General features: G+C 40.7%; 1 protein-coding gene across 1 annotated transcript in view; it reads right to left on the bottom strand.

The window, feature by feature from the left end:
• SPON1 (spondin 1) overlaps nucleotides 1-25,862 on the bottom strand; it is a 361,777-nt gene that overhangs the window by 231,367 nt on the left and 104,548 nt on the right. The window contains exons 4-5 of the mRNA XM_074997622.1: nucleotides 16,557-16,630; nucleotides 11,268-11,390 (exon numbers count right to left, since the gene is read on the bottom strand). Coding sequence (XP_074853723.1) covers nucleotides 11,268-11,390; nucleotides 16,557-16,630 — 197 coding nt within the window. The remainder of the gene's footprint in view (nucleotides 1-11,267; nucleotides 11,391-16,556; nucleotides 16,631-25,862) is intronic.

Raw genomic sequence — 25,862 nt, forward strand, 5'->3', positions numbered from 1 at the left:
AACTGTATTTCCCACCCTTGGTGAGGTACTACATATGTCAAATGTTTGGAAATCTTGCCAAGATATTTAAAGAGAAAATTAGAAGCAGTACATGTGGAGGGGAACACTCCTATAACAATTGTGTGGAAGGGACAAAATCAAAGCATAGCAACTGCGGTGCAAGAAATGGTGCAGCATACGGAAGTTGTATATCAGCTAAACAATTGACCAAGATACAACCCTGAAAAGTTACAAATAGAAAATAACACAGTGAATGTTGAGGACTTAATGAAATAAAAAATAAGCTATGCAATTACATAAAGGGCTACTAAAAGGAAAAAAAAGTCTAAAGAAATTTCTGTGGGAAAATAAAAATGCTAAAACACCAGAGGTATACAAGCTGACTAGGACAATGAATGGAATACAAAGAGCAATTCTGCACCAGGGCTCACTGAATTAGGCAGAGCAACGAAGGGTCCTGTGGCACCTTATAGACTAACAGAAAAGTTTAGAGCATGAGCTTTCGTGAGTTAACTCACTTAACTGCATCTGAAGAAGTGAGTTAACTCACGAAAGCTCATGCTCTAAACTTTTCTGTTAGTCTATAAGGTGCCACAGGACCCTTCGTTGCTCTACAGATCCAGACTAACACGGCTACCTCTCTGATACTTGAATTAGGCAGAGAGGTACAAAGCTTTTATGAGGAAAACCCAATACCTTAATAAATAGGATTAAAAAGTATAGACAAAAGAATTAATCCAAAAGAAATACCAGTTAAGAAATTAGCATATATAGCCATGAGAACACACATTATTGGTGGAATTTCTGCCACGATGTAAATGTGGAATGGAAGAGTTAAATGACAAGGGGAAAAGTTGAGTGCACTGTATTAAATACAGCAAATCAATATATTTGTGATAAATGGGTGAAACACTGCCAAATATTTATGGATGAGTCAAAAGAAAAGAAAATCAGGAGAGTGGGGATAAAGAAATCCATAGGATTATGAAATTTTGTAACTATCTGATGGCCATACTAGTAGTGATAATTTTGGCATTGTACTGAATGCACAATCTACTTCTGTAGTCATCTTGTCCAATTCCCAGTTGACAATCAAAAATGGGAATTTGGATAGCAGAAATGACATAATTAATGAAATATTGCTACTAACTACAACACTGGCACAGATGAGAGTAAATATTGAAATACCATGGATCCCAGAATATTCTAAGAGAGCAAGAAATGAGGTGGCAGACAAAGTAACCAAAAATATTGTAAAAGTGAAAAAAAGAGATCCTAAGTTAACAGGAATTTTAAAAGGCTAATTAAAATGAACTGAGAAAGGAACAGCAGGGAGCATGCATAAAAGAAAACAGGAGGAAAAAATTTCAAGACGTCTGACCTATAATCAAAAATGCTGATGTACTGCAAGAACCTGAGGGAAAGAGTGAGGTCGCTTCACTTCAAGTACTTAGTCTAAGCAGTAATTTGGCCTTAATTAATGTACACAAAGATGGGCAGTGTGAGACATGCAAGGTCAAAGAAATGGCTAATCATCTCTTCTGACAGTACAAAGAGTGTAATGTTAATAGGGAGATTGTGAAGTGACAAACTCAGGCACCTAAAAGTGGCAATGTTTGCACTAAAATACCAAGCAAATGGGGCACCACTAAGAAAGCAATATTACAATTTTTTAAACACTGGCCATGTCTACACTAGCCCAACCATTTCGAAGATCAATAATGAGGCACTGAAATACGTATTCAGTGCCTCATTAGCATGCCAGCGGTCACGGCACTTTGAAATTGCTGCTCGTTCAGACAGAACTCCTTTTCAAAAGGACCCCATCAACTCTGAAATCCCCTTATTCCTATCTCTGCTGATAGGAATAAGGGGATTTCAAAGTTGACAGGGTCCGCTTGAAAAGGAGCCCTATCTAGACGAGCTGCACGGCAGCAAGCCACGACAATTTCAAAGTGCCGTGGCCGCCAGTATGCTAATGAGGTACTTAATAGGTATTTCAGCAGCTCATTAGTAATCTTCGAAATGGCCATTTGCATGGTCATTTCAAAGATTTGGGCTAGTGTAGACGTAGCCAATGTGAAAAAGACAGACGATGTACCATGAAATCCAACACTTGGCAGTCACAGACTCAGAATTGAGTCGGCTAGCTAGGCCATAAAATACAACAAGGAGAAATAGAATTCATGCATGTGCATGTGTGCACAAATAGGTAAGAAATGAGGTATTGAAGTACACAGACAGAGAATGTGGATGGGAGGCAGAGAGATTAATGGAAGGAAACATTACAGCATTGGCTGGATGGGTATGTGGGAAAGAGATTGAAAGAATGAAAAAATGGAATCCCCGATAGTATTTACTTTGGGATTCTGGAAAGAAGAGAGTTACAAACACAGAGCAACAGCAAAAGGAAGAGTAGAGTTAAACAAATGAATATATGTAATGAAGTAAACAAAAGGAATGCAAATTAAAGCAGTTAAAGGTGAAACACTGAAACTGAAAAACAAATGGGGAGGAAAAGGAGCAGAAATAAACAAGAGAAAATAATGAGACTAGCAAAAAAGATTAGAAATAATAGAAAAATAAACAGCAGTTCAAAATAAGGCATTAGAAGAAACACTGGGGAAAATACAATAAACATAGGAATCAATTAGAGCAAAGACTCCCTGAGATCTCATCATGACAGCTATGGAGCATTGCAAGATGGACTCCGCTGACCTTTGCTAGATACTGTAAATGCATAAATGCAGTCACCATTACTGAAGGCAACCGACATAACTAAGTGGCAGCATAGCCACATGATCTTCAGCCTTTGCTAGGAGTTTGATATAACAATACTACCAGCCATGGCTAAAAGCAAGTTTACTGGAATCGGGGAGTCTAAGGACTTAAGAGGTTTTTAGAGCTGTTTCCACTACAACCTTTTCACTAATCTACCATACAGTGGAAAATTAATGACAGAGTGATAGCTGGAGAGATGTCAAGGTATAGAAATGTTTTCTTAACCCAGGATCTAAAGACACTCCCCTAAGAGAAACTGGCAGTCTGTCATGCCAACCAGAGACAGTCAGTCTGCTCCTATGATGGTTTCTGAATCTCTCATTTGCCTTTACTAGAGACAAAGATCTAACTCACAGGTTATAGTTTGCAATTCTCTCTGCATCCCCATTACCTCAGTGAGTGACACAAGCTAGGATTCAAATATAGAAGATTCCACATCTGTTCCCACCAGGCACAAATTTGCCGAAATGAAGAATTGCTCAACTCAAGCTCCAGACCTTTACTGAGCAAAGTAGTGCAATCTGCATAGCAATTAATTCCACTCTTTGACTCTTCTACAATGGAAACATACTCTCTCAGATCCACATTTAGAGTGGGAGACTTCCAGCATGTTAAAATCAGATTCATACCAAACAGCCACATCACTTTCTTGACACTGATTTTCATTTATGTTGAACTGAATGCCCAATGGGGCCATTTGTGAATCGATAGTGTTATCCAACTTTGTCTATCATGGATGAGCATTCAGAGGATTAAAGTATGGACATCCATAATCATGGGCAAATGTTGATATCTTTATAGTTATCAACTTTGTATTCACCGCTGTCTATGCCTGTATTCCTGAAAATATTACCTGGCATGGCCAGTAAGGTTGATATATACACTTCACATTAGTGACCCAGGTCTTCCAAAGAGTCTCTCCCTTACATGCCATGACAAAGACTAAAAGACATTATGCCCTTGCAACTGAAGTCTCCTGAGGCATTGTATCACTCAAGTCTCTTCCCAACTAAAAGGTATCTATTGAAGGGAAGCAGCTGTCCCAGCTACATATGCAAATGAAGACCTACAGGGCAGAATTTAAAACACTTCCTGCTCTAAGCTTCTTGGAAATCCACAAGACATTTTGTACTCTCCACCTCACCTTCATGGATCTTTCACCCTCATGGAAATGGCTACCTTACTTTAATTCTCCAACCTGCTCTTATCCTGCTGGTGGATTCTCTAAAAAAGAAAAGAAGCTCACCTTGTCAGGATGGAATGGTCTCCCACTGAGTCACCCATTAATAGAGGCCAGACGTGAATGGAGAAATTTCCCATTGCTCACTAAAGTGGCTTCAAAACAATTAAGAAGGCCAGTGGAATATAAGCAACCATCCATGGATGCAACTCTCTTCTCAACTGCGTGTCCAGTTCCCCAATTACAAGCAAAAATGCAGACATTTAGCCAGATATATAGGCAGCTCTATCTATCTGCAAATGTCTTTTAGAAATGTCCTCACACAATGTCTACAATGTGCCTGTAGGTGGAACAGGTGAAATTATTTTTTCACAGATGTTCTCCGTATTCCATAACATTTGGATAAAAGCACAAATGATGCTGAATGTTTATAAGACACTGGACAACTCTCAGCACTAGCCATTTGAGACAACAAAATATAAGAGGAAATTTCCTGGTTCAATTTCAACAAGCCAAATATAATAGATACAGCTTTTGGCTTCCAGAAATATTTTTATAAAGAGTTGTGATACCTGGTGAAAATGTGTCTGAGAAATGTACTTGCTATTTTTGTGTTCTTAAATTTGTCCTCATTCACAAGTCTAACAAGACCTTAATTAAAATCTTCTATTTGCTCTGATACTCCAGAGAGCAAAAACACTTAAAAAGTGTTCATTTGGGGTTCTTTTTACTCTTCTTAAACAAACAAACAAACAAATAAACACTCCTTTTTCTAAATCACCAATCAACTCCTTTTTTCTAAATTTGCTCATAAAATAGATTTTTTTCTGACCCAGATTGATACCATACAGGGAGAGAAACATATTGTCATTCTTAGCTCTGCTCTAGAGTCAACTAATGCCATCAGAAAAACACACCCAAAAAGAGCATAATGCAGGGATTTCATACTGAGCACTGTTGTGTGGATTCATCACTCTGTTGGTTCCTACACATAACAATACAATTTAAAATATAATGAAACAGAAGTTCTTCAGCTTCATGGTATAACTCTAGTTAAATCATTCTTATTGTGTGTCTAACATAGTAAAGTGCTTCTAGACTTGGAAAGTGATTTTTGCTTGAGTTCAAGGCTTTGTCATATTGCTTGCTGAAGCTCTTTTATGATGCATAAGCTATTTTTTGAAATAAACCTAAGCACATAAAATGGAGCTTTGCAAGGAAAGTCCATTGCATCCAGGAAAGAATATACTACGTTATAATAGTGCTTGAGATTTGACTGAATTTTATTTTATTTTAAAAGTAACAATGGAATAATGTTTCTCTACAGTTCTTGTTTGTTAGCCGTAAAGAATACAAATGGAAAGAAAGGTCAACATTAAAGACTTGGAATCTGTTAAGATAAAAGTTGTCAAATAAAATAGAGGGAACCTTGAATGAGAGATGTAAGTGTTTTTGTATATTGTTGAAATATGAGCTATATTGCTGTTATTAGGGCAAAGAGGAATTTTAGCTTTTTCAGATTTTAGTTATCATAGAAAACCAAAAAGAAACCGCCAAACACTCAATTTGCTAAATTTGCTCTTGATAAGGGAGATACTTTTTCCTCCCTGTATTGGAACCATACAGAATGAGAAATACAATATTCTCATCCTACTGTAAATGGATATATAGGAGGCAGCAGTAATTTTAAAATATTTCCCTTGGGAGATCAATATGAAAAATCTTCTCCAATTAAAATGGAAGGTGATATGTAACATGATGGACAGCCCTAATATATTTATAGAAACCACAGGATTGGAAATATGTTTGTGAACATTTCTTCAGTGGTATGACAAACAGAAAATGATTCAACACAGTCAACCATGAAAAGGGTTTTATCTGAATTTAATAGCTGCTTGGTTTCAACATTTTAAACAGAAGTTTTTTATTTTTAATGCCTCTACATGTGGCACACAAACACTTTTATGGCCTTCCAGAAATTTTAGCTTTACATTTGATATTGTTGCTATTTTGCCTGTCTCTGATCCACTTTCTGCTAAGGTTCAATGTCAAAAGTTCCTCTGATTTCAGTGTGAAAGACTTGATGCAAAAGACTTCCAGTAGTGCTTCCATAATGAGACTTTCCTAATTATGTGTTAGTGATGGGAGATTCTATCGATATGTAGAAACAAATACTGGTGGTAGCTTTATTTTGTTTTACAATCATTAAATGTAACACCATTTCATCCTTTTATTACGTGCTTCCTTTTCAATAATTAGTTTGAACCTCATGTGGTTGTGTACACTTGACTGATACGGCACCAAATTCTGAACTTCTAAATTGTAAATAACTATATGTCTACATCCACTGTTCTAATTTAAAAGAATAAAGGAGCAATGGGAGTAATTATATGAAAACAGCCCTCTTTTATCAAATCATATAAACATTGATTTATTTTACATTATCAATGGAGGAAGACTTTCAGCAAGCTCTTGCATTTGAATTTGTCCTACTTTTGTGTGTTGAAAACCACACTGATAAATCCATTGCAATAAAAAACAACCTCCCTTTTTCTTCTCCTAGAATATCTCTGTGCAAATAAGCTCACATTTGTTATTGAAACTATTAAATAAATATTTATTTTCCATGGGTAGTCAGATTCTGAGCTACCCAGTCACTCAATGGCCGTGTCTACACGTGCCCCAAACTTCGAAATGGCCATGCAAATGGCCATTTCGAAGTTTACTAATGAAGCGCTGAAATGCATATTCAGTGCTTCATTAGCATGCGGGCGGCAGCCGCGCTTCGAAATTGACGCTCCTTGCCGCCGCGCGGCGCGTCCAGACGGGGCTCCTTTTTGAAAGGACGCAGCCTACTTCGAATTCCCCTTATTATGGGAATAATTATGGGAATAAGGGGACTTCGAAGTAGGCGGCGTCCTTTCAAAAAGGAGCCCCGTCTGGACGCGCCGCGCGGTGGCAAGGAGCGTCAATTTCGAAGCGCGGCTGCCGCCCGCATGCTAACGAAGCGCTGAATATGCATTTCAGCGCTTCATTAGTAAACTTCGAAATGGCCATTTGCATGGCCATTTCGAAGTTTGGGGCACGTGTAGACGTAGCCACTGTGAGTTGTTTTGTAATAAGTCACATGACAGAAGGAGATTGCATTTCAGCTCAGAACTGGGTTTCTGTTAATTTTCACCCATTCATCATTGAAATTTGCTTTCCATGGATAGAACAAGTAGATTGCACAAATATATGAGTAAAATGATGCATGAACACAGAAAAATTATTTCATTTTACAATTCTAACGTACATTCATAGATATGCTTTATCAATTTATTTGCTTATATTCTTCCAGGTCTACCCAGAGCATATGTTTAATGATCCATAAAGGATAGACTGAAGCATAGTCAGGCCATTTTAAACTGGCTAATGGAAGTTTTACTGTCTGAGAATCATGGAGGAAGACTAATAAACCACAATCTCTCTACAAGAAGGAAGAGGAGAAGAAGTAAGTGAAGATACAGAAAAGTAAGTAAAAAACTGAAGGAGTAAATTGATATAATAGGTATCACAGAAATGTCATGGAATGATGATAATCAGTGGGGCACAGTAATACCAGGGTACATAATATATATACATTAAGAGTAGCTCACATTGGCAGGGGAGGATGTCTACTTGTGAAAAAACACATAGGTTGTGTCTACACTACAAAAATAACTTCAAAGTTGCTTCGAACTACAACTTTGAAGTAAGCAACTTCGAAGTTGCGCATCTACACACACCCTACTTCAAAGTTAAACTTTGAAGTAGGGCACTCCTCCATTCCTGGGAATGGAGTAAGGACTTTGAAGTTGGGCTCCCTAATTCAAAGTTAACTTCAAAGTAAGGGAAAATGTGTGTAGACTCTCTGCTGGCTACTTCAAAGTAGTGCCTAACTTCAAAGTTAACTTCACCCATAGAGTCAAATACGGTAAAACTCTTAAACTGATGAAACCATAGAAACTCTACAGCTAGAAACACTATGTTGAATAATAAAAGAAAAGCAGTAGGATTATATCACTGGACATCTGATCAGGATTTGGATGGTGATTGTGAAAGGCTCAAGTAGCTCAATCTTCAAAACCAGAAAACCACTAATAAAGGGAGATTTCAATTATTCCCTTACTGACTGTCACTTCAGGATGGGATGCAGAGATAAAATTTAGATAATAATAATGGATAATATTGGGCAATAATCTGGATAATAATGGACACAATTAGGCTATGTCTACACTAGTCCCCTTCTTCGAAGGGGGCATGTTAATCAGGGTGATGGGAGAGTACTAATGAAGTGCTACGATTCATATGTAGCACTTCATTAGGCAAATTCTTTCCCGCAGCAACTTTGAAGTCTCAAACTTTGAAGTGCTGGCTTGCTGTGTAGCCACATGTACTTTGAAGTGCCTGCACTACTTCGAAGTGCCTTTACTCCTCAAAATTTTGGCCTCATTTGCATTACGCTCCTGGCAGCAGCACGCCATGTAGTCATAGCCTAGGAGTATGCATACCCCTTGTTGAGAATTGTGATCTAGTGGACATAGTGTACTTGGCCCACATCAAAGGCTTACAAGCAAAGTAAGCAGTCATGATATCAGAGGGAAGGTCCTCTTATGGATAAGTAACTGATTAAAAGATAGGCAACAAAGGTAGGAATAAATGGTCAACGTTCAGTATGAAGAGAGATAAATAGTAATAAATTATCTGGAAAATTGGTAAAGAATGAGGTGGCAAAGTGTGCAGAAATACAAAATTACTAAAGTCCAAAGCAGAACACAGAGGCTGTGTCTACACGGGCACAAATCTTTGAAATAGCCATATTTCGAAGATTACTAATGAGGCTCTGAACTGAATATTCAGCACCTAAGTAGCATTAGGACGTTTCCGTCCGCAGCACTTCGAAAGCCCCGCTTTCGAAAGCTTGAGGCTTGGTGCGGCTACATGGGGGTCCTTTTCGAAAGGACCCCGCACCTTTTGAAATCTCCTTATCCCAAAGTGTCCTAATGCTAACGATGTGCTGAACATTCAATTCAGCACCTCATTAGTAATCTTCAAAATGGCCATTAGCATGGCTATTTTGAAGATCTGTGCCCGTGTAGACACACCCCAAGGGTTGCAAAGAGATCTCACAAAACTGGATGATTGTGCAACAAAATGGTAGATGAAATTCGCTGTTGATAAATGCAAAGTAATGCATGTTGGAAAACATAATCCCAACTATACATACAAAATTATGAATGTAAATTAGCTGTTACTGTTCAAGAAAGAGATCTCAGAATTATTGTGGACAGTTCTCTATGGGCTCCCTGTGCAGCTGCAGTCAAAAAAAGCAATGATGTTCCGAACCATTAGGAAAGAGAGAACTTCTTAATGCTACTATAAATCCCCAAATTACACACTCTTGAATACTGTGTGCAGTTCTAGTTGCCTTACGTAAAATCAAAAGATATATTGCAACTGGAAAAAGTACAGAAAAGGCAACAAAAATGATTAAGGGTATGTAAGAGCTTCCATACAAAGAATTTAAAAAGACTGACTGTTCTGCTTGGAAAGAGACAACTAAGCGGGAGGGGAGACAATAGAGGTCTATAAACTAATGACTGGTATGGAGAAAAGTGAACAAAGAAGTGTTATTTACCCCATTCACTTAACACAAGGACCAGCGATCACCAGTTTAATTAATAGAGAGCAGGCTTAAAAGAAACATAAGGAAGTATTTCACACAAAGCATAGTTAACATATGGAACTTGTTGCAGGGGATGTTGTGAAGGTCTAATCTACGAAGGGGCTCAAACGAGAATTAGATAACTTCACAGAGAACAATTATTTGCCAGTATGGTCAGGGATGCAACCCCAGCATTGGGTGTCCCTAAAAGCTCTGACTGCCAGAAGGTGGTACTGGACCACAGCGCATGTACATCATTTGCTAATTGCCCTGATCCATTCATGCCCTCTAAAGCACTTGGCATTGGCCACTGCCAGAAAACATCATACTGGACTAGAACCATAGTTCGGACCCTCTATGGCCAGTCTCATGTTCTAATAAGCAGGAAAGCATGGTTATTTTAAGACACATACCACTGAAGTGTAAACTTGATTCATCTATTTCAACATGCTTCTGTCATACCAGCCAAATCTATGCATACAGTGAATTTTATTTTGTATGGATACCATTGAGCAGGTACAGAAATCATGTAATATCCCAGAAGAGTATCACTGTGAATACTGGGACTGTGGCTTGTTCCTCGTTCTGTGTCCTGTTGCCTAACCAGTAAGTCAAACAAGTTTTACTATATCATTGGAAACTTTTACTAACCAGTACAATGCTTTATCTGAACTATTCTATATTCGACTTAAAAAAGCAAAACTTGGAACAGAATCAGTGTAATTAGTATCAGACAACAATTTATATGCAGACAAATCTTTGACCACATGTTGAAAATTCAGCACTCTGGGTGAGACTGATATTAAAAAGAAAAACTACACACAAAAGTTTTAATAAAGATCATGCACTAGACAACATTATCAAAGGTTAAAGACCAAATGAATATATGACTTGCTTCCCTCATCCTCTTACCTGTCTTTATTGTCTATGATAATGAATACCATATTTAAAGATCAAATGAATGGTGGAAAAGACAAAGCAGGAGGTGAACTAAAGAAGAACAATAAGCAAACAAATAAAAATCCCCATTTTCTATGCATGTTTTATAGATTTAATCTCCAGCAGCTATTTGTGTTTATGGCCATAAAATCAACAATTCTGTAAATTACAAATTTTGCAATACTTTGATGCAAGAGTTTACATTTATCCAGCTGAAGACATGAAAGAAAGAAGACAACATAAAGGATACTTTACATGTACAACCAAGTTTCATTTGGTGCCAACTGAAGTCAATGGGAGTCTTTCCATATAGTCATTGCATTTGTCATGTGTATTGCTGCAAACTTAAGATTTGATACTGAATCTTGTGATGTTTCCTGTTTTTTTCTTTAAAAAAAAAACTCAGCACTAAGACTTCTGTAATTATCTGAGGCTCATTAAAAAAACTCCATTTTTATTTTTTAAAAATCTTTATTTTTAAACCAACCTCTTGAGTTTTGGAGGCATGACTCAAGATTTTTGGACACTTGGGGCTGGCTATGCTACAGATATTCAGTATAATGTAGGCAGTTCTTCAGGTTCATATTACACCTATCACCAAAAATCCCCACGTTCCGTACTTTAGCTTCTAGGTTCTACTGTAATAATAATAACAACCATCATCACCATCATAATACTCACGTGGATAATCTTTTGGGTGTGTCTTCTCTGACCAGTTTCCATAAAATGTTAGCCTGTATTTAGCAGTTCCACAGGCACAACAGTCTAAGATTGGTTTATCAGTCACCCCCTCGAACGATGAATCTAAAAAAGCAGCAGTGGAAGCAGTTATTGAAAATATTCAATTGCAGTTAAATGGATGACAGCAAAACTTCAGATATAAATATGAGTATCTCATCGTGTTATTTTGAATTACAGTTAGCAATAGTGCATAACTGGAACCCTGATATTTCAAAGTGGAATTAATGATTTGTCTTCATATCCCTGCCACTATAGTTTTGGTTTCTCTTCATATTCCAAACTGGACAGTGCCTGTCTTTTGGTTTTGATTTTGATTTTGATCAAACACAGCCATCGTTCAAGAAGGTAGAAGTCCTCCACTAATTTGAGCTGAAATCTCTCAAGAATGTTTTGGGGCAATGTCAAAACAAACCCGAAGGTGTTCTCTGACTTAGCCTTGAAAATGGACTTCAGGCTCAAACCTAAATATTACCCAGATCTGAAGCCAATCACCATGTCATCATCAGCCTAACGCTACTTAAAATCCTTCTTGTTTCTTTAGTGAATGAATATGAGCCAAAAGTAACAAATTATCCTGTCAGACTTTAAAAGAGATTCAGGAGGATCACATTGTATTTGGCCCTTGCACGAGGGAACATGGGAAGACAGAGTACTGGAAACTATGTACAGGAGCTGAGTGTAACATCAGACTTTCAGCTTCCTGAACACAAAGATTTCTCCAACCCTAGTGCCTCTAATGGAGTGGAAGAAATAGGAAGAAGCAGCAGCCAAGACACTGCACCTTCTGCAAGCAGCACATGCTGGTCTCTCTGAAAGTATGGCCAATGACCACATCAATACCATGGGGGTGTTAGGAGGCATTGTGTTTGCTTGTGCCATAGGGCTTTCTCTGCTGGGCTGAGCAGCTTCACACTTTTCCCTAGAATGCCCTGCAGTCCTGACTCTTTAGGTCACAAATGAAAGCAATCAAAACACAAAAACTGCTTACAGGCCCAATGTGCCTTTCTCCATATGTCTCTAGAGGTTATGGCTATATTAGGAGGAGAAGTTGTGTTTCAAAGGCTGTGTCTACACGTGCACGCTACTTCGAAGTAGCGGCACTAACTTCGAAATAGCACCCGTCGCGGCTACATGTGTCGGGCGCTATTTCGAAGTTAACTTCGACGTTAGGCGGTGAGACGTCGAAGTCGCTCACCTCATGAGGGGATAGGAATAGCGCCCTACTTCGACGTTCAACGTCGAAGTAGGGACCGTGTAGACAATCCGCGTCCCGCAACGTCGAAATTGTGGGGTCCTCCATGGCAGCCATCAGCTGGGGGGTTGAGAGACGCTGTCTCTCCAGCCCGTGCGGGGCTCTATGGTCACCGTGGGCAGCAGCCTTTAGCCCAGGGCTTCTGGCTGCTGCTGCTGCAGCGGGGGATTCATGCTGCATGCACAGGGTCTGCAACTCGTTGTCGGCTCTGTGGATCTTGTGCTGTTTAGTGCAAGTGTGTCTGGGAGGGGCCCTTTAAGGGAGCGGCTGGCTGTTGAGTCCGCCCTGTGACCCTGTCTGCAGCTGTGCCTGGCACCCTTATTTCGATGTGTGCTACTGTGGCGTGTAGGCATTCCCTCGCAGCGCCTATTTCGATGTGGTGCTGCGCAACGTCGATGTTGAACATCGACGTTGCCAGCCCTGGAGGACGTGTAGACGTTATTCATCGAAATAGCCTATTTCGATGTCGCCACATCGAAATAGGCTACTTCGATGTAGGCTTCACGTGTAGACGTAGCCAAAATGTGTTAGATGAAATGCTTTAAGTAACACATTTTGAAAACCTGCATAGATGAGGTTTAACATCCTTACAGATATGTTATCTGGCCATAATCAACCCTAGAGCCCTATCCACATGTTTTGGCCATAACCAGCTAACATGTTTTAAGTATGTCTTGCCCTGTCTACACTACTGTTTAAAAACATGTTAATTAAAATGTTCAGCTAGTGCATTTTAAACACAACCCTAGTATAAATATGATAGAAATTTGCTTCCTGTTCCCAACTTCATGTCCTCTGTTTTCTACTACAGGTTGAACCTCTCTAATCTGAAACTCTCTTGTCCAGCAAACTCCATAATCTGGCATGATTTTAGTTAGCTGGATGACCACTTATCATAGGCATGGCCAAGTTTCCCAGGGTCCAATAAAGTTTGTTTCCAGACACCTGTCAGTGTTCTGTGCTGTTATTTAGCTGTAATTTACCCCAAGTGTCTTCTAAGAGCCCCATAAGCAGTGGAAGTGTTAGTAATGTGCTAGAAAATATTGACCTCCCGTTATCCGGCAAATTCTCTCATCTGGCACCAGTCAGTCCCCAGGGTACTGCACGAGAGAGGTTCAACCTGTCTCTTCTTTTTTCTCAGGAATATAAACATCTGTTTCAGTTTTATTTATTTTACTTGCTTTCAGTAATCTTATTCACCATATTTATCACTCAATGTTAAAGGTTATTTTTAACAAGCGTAATGTGCTTTCTTGAATGTATGAAAGAGAAAAACAAAATGGCATGTGAGAATCTTGGATTCCAGGCTGCCACATTTACTAAATTAAGTAAAGCATCTTACTTACACTCAGTTTTTTTTAAAAATGAAGCACATTATAGTCAGAGCCAGATTAAATTCATCAAGGGCCTTCAACACCAAAAAAATGTTCACCTCCTCATCTTCTACACTAGACACAGGCAAACTGGTTTCCACACTTGTGGGGAGAAAGCGATAGACGGGGGGCGGTATCATCTTATAACAAATCTGTCTGCATTTCTACACAATGTAGTTATCGTGCCTTTCCAAGGAGGTCTGAGGAGAATGCTTGAAAATGTTTGTGTGTAACACTTTGATTTGGAGTTGTTTTGCACTGAGTAAGCTCTGAGGGCAGGTCTACACTAGTAGAAAATGTAGAGCTAAGATACGCAACTCCAGCTGTGCAAATAGTTGAGAGTGCACCTGTATCTAGCATCTTAAGTCACTTGACATTGCCCATGTGAAGTTTTCTTTGTTTCTCTATGGCCACCAGTTTGCTTATCTATTGTGTAGGCTATAATGCCTCTTCCATTTGTTTTATTGCTTTTAGTATTTTTTTTCTTGTAATGCTATGCTCTCTGAAAGATAGCCTTTTATGCTGCTGGGAGGATTTTTGTCTATGTTTAAGTGTAGTGCACCTAGTCCATCAAAAACATCACTGTTGTCCCTTGGGATTCAAGCCATAGAGATGCCACCTGGTTGTATTTGTGTGCATCCTTTTCTTCTTATTGTGAATTTACTGTATGAATCATAGGCAAAAGATTACAAGTCACAAGACTTGTGTGTTCACTTGAACTGGCTGATAGAAGTGATTTTTGTCTGCACAAACAGAAATTCAAGAGGCTATACAGTCCCTTGATATAACATGTTTTGCCCTAGGAGTATGAGAACAGTGACATTACAGAGTTCTAATTAAGCATTACCCCTTACTCTTGACTGTGAGGAATACTGGGTTGAAGTGGATGCCTTGAATGTTCAATTTAGCTCATCTCTACCAGACATGCTAAATGGAACTCTGGAAGATCGACCTCCAGAGCACTGATCTTCCCAGAAGTGTAGATGTTCCCTGAGTAATGAGTCTGCTCTTTGAATTTGAGTTGCCTCAAATTAGACCTCTCTTTAAAGGCAAGTTGATAGGAAGTCTCTCATAACATTTAGCACTAGGTCTTACATAGCTGGAGAAAGAAAGGAAGGCAATATCATTTGCCAAGCAAACTAAATTTAGGGCCAATTGCCTGATTTCTTTCCCCTAGTTCTATATACATCTTAAGCAGTGATGCTGGGTTTTTCAAAAGCATCTTATGGATGTAGGCACACAAATTCTCTTAACTTTCAAGTCCCTAAGCTGCTGTTAAAAATCTTTCCCACAAGATATGCACTGTCATGAAGACAGTTCTTGCCTTGAGGAGTCAACATGAAGAGAAACATAGGACAAGAAATGGAGTTATCTGATATACCATCTCTTTGTAAATCAGACCACCTGGAAAGGATAAATTACTTCATGTAGAATTATAGAGTTAATTGGTGTAAAACAATTCTCTCTCTATTTCCACCTCCTTAGGAGCACAGAAACACCTCCAGTACACAGAGTCAGGAAATGAAAAGGAAGGCTAAGCCAGCATTCCTGCTAATTTTTCCCACCCTGACCAGAACGAATTTTGTTACGTACACCAATATGGAGGTGATGTGTGACATATCACCTTCATATGGGTCAACATAATGAAATTCATTTGGCCTGGGTGGGGCCCAAAATGTTCTGAGTATGGGAGGGCGCTCAGGCTGGGGGCAGAGGGTGAGGGTGCAGGAGTGTGAGGGCTCCAGCTCATGGTGTGTGCTCTAGGGTAGGGCTGAGGTTCAGGGGCTCAGGACTGGATAAGAGAATTGGGGTACAAGAGCTCTGGGGTGGAACTGGAATGAGAAACTTAGGGCTAGGATAGATGGTGGGAGTGCAAGGGTTCTGGCTGGGTGTGCAGGTTCTGGGGTGGGCCTAGGGCAGGGGATGGGGAGCAGGAGAGAGAGGGAAACTCCAGCACCGGGACACAGCAGAGGAGCTCTGGGGCCTGCCACTCCAGCTGTAGGCCAGACCACTCCAATGGTGGCAGTGGGGGGTTTCAGGCTGCCTGGGCGGTAGGGTGGTTCCGGGGCCAGGCTGCTCAGGCTGGGGTTGCACTAGCACCAGAGAGAGGTGCCGGGTTCAGGTCATCTCTCCCTGGCACAGCAGACTGGAGGCTGGGTTAGGCTAAGGATGGGGCAGACCTCCTCCCCACATTGCATGGGTGCTTTTGGCACCTCTGCAGCAGTACCTGGACAGCTGCATGACTGGACAGCTGACAGGGAACCTATGACTAGGCCCTTACTAAAAAACACAGATACTTGCATAAATGTGTGCAATTTAATGTGAAGTACAGAAGTCATTGCCAGGTGTTTGGTAGGGTATAACCGACTTATAGGCACACATGGAAGAAATGCCTGAAGGAAAGGAGAGAAGGATATAAAAGCAGTATGAAGGATCACATTGATGGTCAGAAAACACCATCAGGCAACCAATACCAAACCTATACCAGGGCAGAGTTGTTCAGGACTTTAGAGTTGAGGTCTAGAAGTTGGAATTTGATACAGAGAACAAGAAGCAGCCTATGAAATCTCAAAGAAGGCTAAGAAAGCACCTGGTTCCTCTTACCTTGTTCACACAGCTTCTTGGTAAGAGAGCCCTCATCTTGAAAATAAATAATCCGTTTCTGCACAATACTGGCCCTGTGCAAGAGAGAAATAGAGCTACATTGAAACAGATCTATTCCTTAAAAAGAAGAAGAGGATGAACTTTAAAGCAGTGAATGGACGGTAAAAGGACATACTTAGAATGTTTTTTATAAACTGCTATATTACAAAGTATCTCTCTCTCTCTAAAAGTTTGTCTAAAGACATAGATATCCCTCTAAAAGTCTTAACTACAGTCAGGTAGCCAACTCATTTTCGGCCCTTGTTTCAAGTTATATTTGATTCTGATTACATACAACAGAAACTGGAAATCACTTTGATGACTTAAGTAAAGATGATCAGATATATTATACGGAGTCTGCTCTTTTCAACTGTATGATATTTAACTGTCACAAATTCAGAAGAATAACACCTCTTAAAACACGCCACTGTTTATAAGAAATTACTTGGCATTCTGAGGAGATGAATGTTCCTGATACACTGCAGCAATTTAATGCCGATATAATGTGCTATTATCCCACGGAACTAAAATCATGCTAAACACCTTCCACAGGCAACTCAACCTTAAAAAAAATCAATTTTAAAACTGATAAAATTTGAACTATTTCATTAATTTTCATAGTCAAAACAAAATGTGGGTTTGCAAATCCTAATTTGATTTGAGATTTTGAGAATTCGAATGAGACAGAGAGAAACTACTTGGAGAAAGACCATAATTCTCTCTATAATTGTACTGATAACGTACAGTTGTATCATAGGTCCCATTCTCAGGATCTGATCTGAAATATCTTATTTTTAATTTGACTTTTTAAAATGAAAATTTATATGCAGAACTTTTGGTTTTAAAAAACTCTGAACATCCTGCTCCTAAGCATACAATTACGATTTTTTTTACAAAAATACTGACTACAAAAAAACAGCACCAGCTTTGTCTTTTGAGAGGTTGCTGCTTTAACAGGGCTCACATGGGCAGAGGGCAAAGCTTGCTCTGACCCTGACAACTCCAGACACTGGGGAGCTATGTATCATTTTAGATAACAGCATGCAAGTTTATATGGTTATATCTCATTTATTTCCTTTCTGTTCACGTGGCTGTATCATGACTTCCTCCTCTGTCACATAATTGTTCAAATAAGTTTACCAGGCAGAAGGTGCAAACACTTTCAAGCATTATAAGTAACGATTTTTGTTTCCAGATAATTTTAAATCCTTATTGTTGAGCAGTTCTGAAGTATGTTGAAATAAGGGCAACTCCCTCTCTTTAAAAACATAATGCTAAACAGTTGCCATCTGACTGTGATATGTTGCTAAAGTACTCTGTACAAGTTATAATTGGATTTATTTTCTTTTTAGCCCATATAATTATGTGAATTTAAATTCACACAAGTCCTGCAGCCTTTCCAAAGTAAAAACTTAAAGCCTTCAGTCAAATTAAAGGAAATTTGAGAAACTATTTCTGTCTGGGATTTCCCAGTGGATTACAAGCTTAGAGAGGTTGCACTTCCTTTGTTTACCCACAAGAGAACAGACACTTTCAGATCTATTATTACCAGCATGTTGGCATCATTTATTTAACACGTCAGCTCTTACTGAAGGATAATGCAAAGAAAAATGGTTAATAAGAATTTTCATGTCAAATAAAGACCATATTAGTTAAACCTGCGTGGGCGTGAGTTTATTTTCACACTGATTTTACATTTATTCCATTGACTTCCATGGATATATTCTCACTGTACACACATCTAAATGAGAGGTGAACTGAGCGGCATTTGGTTAAAGCTGCTGTCAATGTAAGAGATGCAAACCTGTGCTAATGTTCTATTCCACACACATCACAGAACAAAATGTAATTGATTATGCTTCCTTTGCCAGAATACAGGATATGAGAGTGGTGGAGAAGGGCACTGTGGCCATGTCTACGTGGAGCTGTACTCCTGGCAGCTCCATGCTAATGAGCAGTCTCACAATTGCAAATGACTGCTCATTAGCATAATCATGCAGCTAATTAGCATAGCCATGCAAGATTTCGCTTTTGGCAGAGGGGACTGCCAGCAGTAAAGGATCCATATGGAGATGCCTCTGCTGACTAACGCCCCCCCCCACCCCCATCACCAGAATTTTTCAGGTATGAGGGACTGCTGAAAGAGCGGGGTTTAGCCGGCAGAGGCACGTCCACACAGACTCTTTGCTGCTGGCAGTCCCCTATGCCGAAAGCAAAAGCTCACATGGCTATGCTAATTAGCCACGTGATTATGCTAATGAGAAGCCATTTGCAATTGCGAGACAGCTCATTAGCATGGATCTGCCAGGAGTACAGCTCCACGTAGACGTGGCCTATACGAATGAAAAACTTCATTTCACATAAAAATAACCAAGAGATTAGCTGATGTTCATAGATCTATTTAGACTACATCAGACGGGCTGACAGCCACCACAGGGCCGGGGCAAAGTGGGTGCAGAGCCCAGCACCATGTCTCCGAAAGGGGTGGGCCCAAGGATGGAAGTGTTGGGGCCTAGGACAGTCACCCTTACTGCAGCTGGAACTGTGGTGCAGGGCCCTCCACAGACATACAGAGTGGCGGTACCAGTACTTCAAAGCTCCAGCTTTGGAGCGTCAGCCGCTGACACTGATGAAGTAGCATTGCGATGGCAGTCAAAGCTCTGGGCTCCCTTGAAAGGCTGAACCCTGGGGCAACTGCCCCCTTTTAAACCCCTCCTGTTAGTAGGCCTGGGTTACCTTAAACTGCATGGGGCTTCAGAAAGCTACAGTTGGCCCTTAATGTTAACACGGTTGGCAATACATACAAGCTCCAAAGGAACAATCCAGAAAACCATAAGAAATGGTTTTAGGTTAGATAAACGTAGAACATATTAATGGCAGGACATTCTTAAGCTGAATGAGCTGGAGTCAGCAGATATTGACCATATATACCACACTTTTTTGAATTTCTTATTACATACCCAAGCTACTACAATGCGGAAGAAGTAACAAGAAGGCCTGTGGCACCTTATAGACTAGCAGAGTTTTTGGAGCATAAGCTTTCGTAGGCAAAGACCTGTTTTGTCAGAAGCATGTAGTAGAGATTCAAGAGGCAGGTTCCACAGGACTTCTTGTTGTTTTGTGGATACAGACTAACACAGCTACCCCAATTCATTGTCGCAATGCAGAGGAGACTCTTATCTCTCCCAGAGAGACTGAATGAAACATTAAGGCTGTGTCTACACTACAAAAATAACTTCAAAGTTGCTTACTTCAAAGTAAGCAACTTCGAAGCTGAGTGTCTACACACACCCTACTTTGAAGTTAAATTTTGAAGTAGGGCACTATGAATGGAGTAAGGACTTCGAAGTTGGGCTCTCTACTTTGAAGTTAACTTCGAAGTAAGGGAAATGTGTGTAGACTCTCTGCTCGCTACTTCTATGTAGTGCCTAACTTCGAAGTTAGTTCCTAGTGTTGATGCATTCTTAGTGTTCTTAAAGGACCATTCATCAATAGAATAACAGTCGCTAATAGCCAATTGTGACAATTACTAAAACTCACAATAGCCTCCCTCTGATCTGCAATACTTGGACGTAATTATGGCCCTGTGTGTTTACAAGATACTTTTTTCTTTGTACAAAGTAGAGTGGCAAAGAAAACGTAAATGCACAGATTTCTCTTTTGAAAGTTGTGTGTGTGTGTGTGTGTATGTATGTGTGTGTAAATAAAAGTTATTTCAAGAATTTAAAAATATCAACACAGTAATAACTAAGTGTGACGGAAGGATTCACCAAACTTGCAAACAAGGCAAATACTTGAGAATATTACATATTATATTATCAGATTGAGAATACACTTCCATACTTGAAAATATTACATATTATATTATCAGATTGACTTTTTTTTCTTTTTTGAACACCTTTAAAGGCTGAATTTTTTGTTTTGCCTCTGAGTTGGCTGATAAGCAAGAAATACCAAAGAAACAGTTCATTTCCTTTTCTTCACAGCTGTGTGAGTCATTATGTCTTCAGATGTGTATAAAATTATATATGGAGCTAATCATCTTGTCACTGAAATCAATGGGAGTTTTGCCAGATTAGATACAGTGATGAATGCATACTGTACACAGACTGTGCACGCAGTCTACGTCTACATTAGAGCGATCTGTTGACAGAAGTTTCTGTTCAAAGATATCTTCTGGCAAAACAGATTGTGGCCTGGGCACTCTCAGACAAAATGACCAACTGGAACTATAGCAGATAGGGATGCCTAGTGTCCCTGTAGACAAAAGGATCCCCCCATAATGTCCAGACCGGCTTTCTCTTGACAGAGACATTCTGCCTCATGGGGAAGTGGCAGAACGCTGTTGACAGAAGCATCACGTTCTGCTGATTTACTGTCAACAGAATGCCTTGGGAATGTGGATGCTCCGTGGGTTTTGCCAACAAAACTCTCTAGTGTAGACGTAGCTATATCGATACAAATCCACATAGATAAGAAGGGTTATTTTATTTATTTTATTTAATAATTATTTTATTTACTGGTCACAAACCAATTTGCTAACGAAACAGAACCTGGTCTTTGTTTTTGCCTACTTTAAAGTATTTGAAATTATGCTGACTCAGCTCTAAAACCAATGTACCTCTGATTAAATAAAGGTTTTTGCTTGGGTTTTGATGTTGCTATAGCTGGGGAGCTGTAAGCCTAAAATCAAAGGGTAGGTTTCTCAGAGTAATGCAAGTGAGACACACGTGTCCTTAAGTGCCTCTCTGGGATACTTGCACCCTGAGCCCAAACATGGGAAAGTTGTTCACTACTTTTCTACCCCAGAATAAGTGGCTAGGAAGAGCTGAATACTAAGCAGAGCCTTCATTCATCTCCTCCAATGAGTTATCTAGCAAAACTGATCCAGCTATGGTGGGTATTGTAACTGGGGACATAAGCAGACAGCATGCCCCTGAACTGAGGAGGAAGTAGCCTCAGAAAACTGTTCAATATACTTTTACCCCGCAAACTAACTTGGATTGATGTAAAAACTTTTATACTCGTTTTAAAGGCATAATATAGCGTAGTGGTGCTCAGCCTTCCCGGACTACTGTACCACTTTCAGGAGTCTGGTTTGCCTTGAGTACCCCAAGATTCATCTCACTTAAAAATACTTGCTTATAAAATTAGACATAAAAATACAAAAGTGTCACAGCACACAAGTAATGAACAATGCCTTACTTTCTCCTATTTCATTCATTCATTTGTGCCATGCTGATCAGCGAAGGTGATCATGGCCCTACACCCCTATCTATTACGAGTACTCTGGAGCATCTCCACAGTATGGTGGCAACGCAACTATGAAGTGATACTATTCAATATTTTCTCACATTGTCTACCTCGTCCTTGCTTTCCATTATACTTCCCTGTTGTCACTAAATTTTCAAGTGCGGACTTTCTAATTATATGGCCTATACATTTTGCCTGCCTTGTTCTTACCCTATTTAACAGTGTTCTTTTGCTGTTGGCTTCATTTAAGACAGACTCATTCGTCCTTTGGGTTGTCCATAAGATGCACAACATCCTTCTTAAAAACCACATTTCTGTGGCTTCAACGTACTTCTCAACTTGTTTACTGATAGTCCATGATTCGCATCCATACATGAGGGCTGGTTCTACATAACATAGCAGCACTCTTTTCCTAACCTCCAATGATAAAAATCTGTTTGTGAGAATGCTTTTCATTTTCTGAAATGCTGCTTTTGCTTGAGCGATTTTTTACCACATAATTACAAAATCAATCAACTGGAATATAAATATTGCACATATATTTTATTGTATAATATATAGCAAAGTAGTAACAAGTCACTGTGTGGCAGTTTTGTTTGTATTGATTTCCCCGGTACTTATTATGTTGTCTAGTATAAAATTAGGTAAACATCAAGATGAGTTGATATACTCCTTGGAAGACCTCTGCATATGCCAGCCAGTATGTATACCCCTAATTGAGAGCCACGGATTTAATCCATATATTGTGTAAAACACACACTTTTCCTTACATTAGTAAAGATGAAAAAACTGTTTGTAATTTATGATGTATGTTTGTGTTCTTCATTTCTTTCATCACACCAGTGATAAGTGGTAAAGACCAGGTAGGTAGTATTGTAGTTTCTAGGTTAGGAAATATTGCACAGGAACTTGTATTTACTTAAAAAAAACCATTGTCATACACAGTGGTCTGTGTAGCTGTATTCCTGCAGCGTGAAGGGACTGGAACTTGCCCCAAAAGAATACCCCAGCATAAGAAGTTCCTTAATCAGCACAGAGTGGCTGCAATGATTGTATGCTGTCCTTCCGCACAGTATCGATTGCAGGGGCAGGCTGGGGATGCAAACGGCATGTGGAATGCTCTTGTTGTTATCAGCTGATGCAAAAAGCCCTCATGATCTGTCACAAATAATACAATTCGGAGCAGCCCTGAATGTGTTCTATGTTGAACAAGGAGCTGCAATATGGGAGGCGCAACTATTTCCACAAGATCATGTTGTTCTTTCTGTCAAACCACATCCCAGCTGATTCATGGCTTTGTTCCTAAGTTACTAGTCACTTCAGGAAACTTAGGCCAAACCCTCCATTGGGCAAACTGGATGACATTTTCATAAAACATATGGAATACATTTTCAAAGCCTTGCCACAGTGGCAAGGACAAAAATGACATTTACCCAAAATAGAATGATTGTGCACAATTCCCTGTCAATAGGTTAGCCATATTCAAGTACAGTATTTCATTTTCCGAGTAAGAAACAGATCAGTTTGCTTTCTGATTCCTGGGAGGTGGGAATGAGGACAATAAACATTTCACATTCAAATGGACTATGTGAAAAGTAAACACCCACACTTGTCTAAGGCTGGGTCTATACTCATCACAGAAGATCCAACGCTTAGGTTTGATCTTCCAGGGTGACATTTGGGGCCTGCGCAAAATGGCGTGCTCCAGGGTCAATGCTGACTCTGAAATTCCTTGTGAGCGGCAAGGATTAAGGAAGGCCAATGGGAGGAGCTCGCCAGAGGACAGGGATGAATACTGACAGCTGCTGAACAGATTTTTGGTACAAAACTGGCGTACCTAAAATTGCGTAGCAGCCATCAATATTCAAGGTAAGCGTAGACCCAGCCTAAGAATAATAATTTCACTAATTTTTAGAATGAAATAATGTTTTTGATACAAGTATGTGGCAGCAGAACTCTTAGTGCCACTCCACAGTATTGTTAGAACTTGGGAAACCTGTCTCATAAGCACAATCAGTATTTGAAAGCCTCCTAGATTTCAAAGAACTTGGAAAGTATAACTGAAAATTTAAAAGTGGTTTAACAAGAGAGACCAAACCCCAAGCACCTATCTAGAAACTGTGATATACTACAAGATTTAGCTGGTATGACTCACATCCTTAATTCCATCACAGGTTTTTCCCCCTTTGGAAAATAAAAGGAAAATATACACGCTTTATTTAAACGATTGTATTTTTCAAAATTACAATGCTATTTTTAAGAAGTTAATTTTTAATTTCAGCTTTCTTAAAAGGGGATTTTAAATTTTTTTCCATGTACATTTTTAGTAATTTTTTTAAAATGGGAATTCCATCAGATGTATGTTTTTATTTCATCCATATAAACTTTTATCACTCACTAGCTATGTCCACACTAGAGCGCTCTTTCAAAACGGTGCCATTCGAAAGACGCCCTTTTGAAGGGGAGCATCTATACATGGGCTGGGGCTGACACAGTTGATTCATGCTGTCGAAAGGGCCAGCGAGCCCTTTGAAAGAGAGCGTCTACATTTACCCACACCTTCTTTCGAAAGGAGGAGCCAGGAAATGCCGCAGCTGGGGCTTCATGGCAAACAGGCCCTTCCGGGGTCATAGTTAACGCCCCCTTTAAAGGGCCCCTTCCCAACGCCCCCACCCTGCACAGCACAAGGTCTGCAGAGCCGCTACCAGCCTCACAGACACAGTGTCCACAGGACAGAGCATGAACTGGCAGCAGCTGGAAACCCTGTTTGCTGCTACCAGCGGAGTGGTTGCCCTGCTGCCCACAGCAGTGGTGGCTGTCCTGCAGCTCCTGCTGGGGGAGACCCCCTCAAGGGCAGCCAGGGATGCCCCAGACCCTTGGTTCCTTTGTCACCACCCCCCGCCAGCTCTGGAGCTACCCACCAGCTCAGACTGGTGGGAGCACCTAGTCCTGGGGGAGTGGGATGATGACCGGTGGCTCCAGAATTTCCGGATGTGGTGGTGGACCTTTATGGAGCTCTGCCAGTGGCTGTCCCCTGTGCTGAGACATGAGGATACCCGGATGTGGCGCACCCTCCCCGTGGAGAAGAGGGTCATAATCACTGTCTGGAAGCTGGCTATTGCAGACAGCTACCGCTCTGTGGCACTCCAGTTCGGGGTGAGCAAGGCCACAGTCAGGGCCATTCTGATGGAGCTAAGTAGGACCATGCCATGCGACCCCAGGAGGCCGGGGACCTGGGCCTGGGAGCCTGGAGTGGGGCAGGGGCAGGGGAAGGGGCTGGCACACCCCACACACTCTCATGGTGCACATATCTCCCCCCTGTAGGTGGTGCATGTCCTCAACGCAAAGTTCCTCCAGAGGGTGGTCCACATCGGGGACCTGGACATGGTCATCACGGGCTTTGCTGCACTTGGGTTTCCAAATTACTTCAGGACCCTTGACAGGACCCACATACCCATCCGGCCTTGGAGCACAGTGGAGGACACTACATAAACAGGAAAGGCTACCACTCCGTGGTCCTGCAGGCCACAGTAGACAGCTGGGGCCGGTTCCAGGACACCTATGTGGGCTGGCCTGGATGCACACACCATGCATGCATTTTCCGCAGTTCGGGACTATGCTGCCAGCTGGAGGAAAAGATCTACATCCCCCAGAGGGAGATCCCGCAGGGGGACACCACAGTGCCCCTTTGCCTGGTGGCCAACGTGGCATACCTGCTCCAACCCTGGCTCATGCACCCTTATACAGGCCACCCCACCCCCAGCCAGAAGCATGACAGAGCATGAACCAGCAGCAGCTGGAAACCCTGCAACGTGGTCGAGCAAACCTTTTGTCTGTCTCAAGGGCCAGGGGCGCTACCTCCTAGCTCACCTGGAGGCAGGCATCGTCAATGCCCCCAGGCGGCGAGCACCTGCTGCACACTTCTTAATATCATGGAGACCAAGGGGGAGGCCTTTACACAGGGGTGGGCAGCTGAGGCTGGCATGGGCTACCCCCAGCCGGTTGCTGCATCCA

The sequence above is a fragment of the Carettochelys insculpta genome, chromosome 6, assembly GCF_033958435.1.
Source record: "Carettochelys insculpta isolate YL-2023 chromosome 6, ASM3395843v1, whole genome shotgun sequence".
NCBI lineage: Eukaryota > Metazoa > Chordata > Testudines > Carettochelyidae > Carettochelys > Carettochelys insculpta.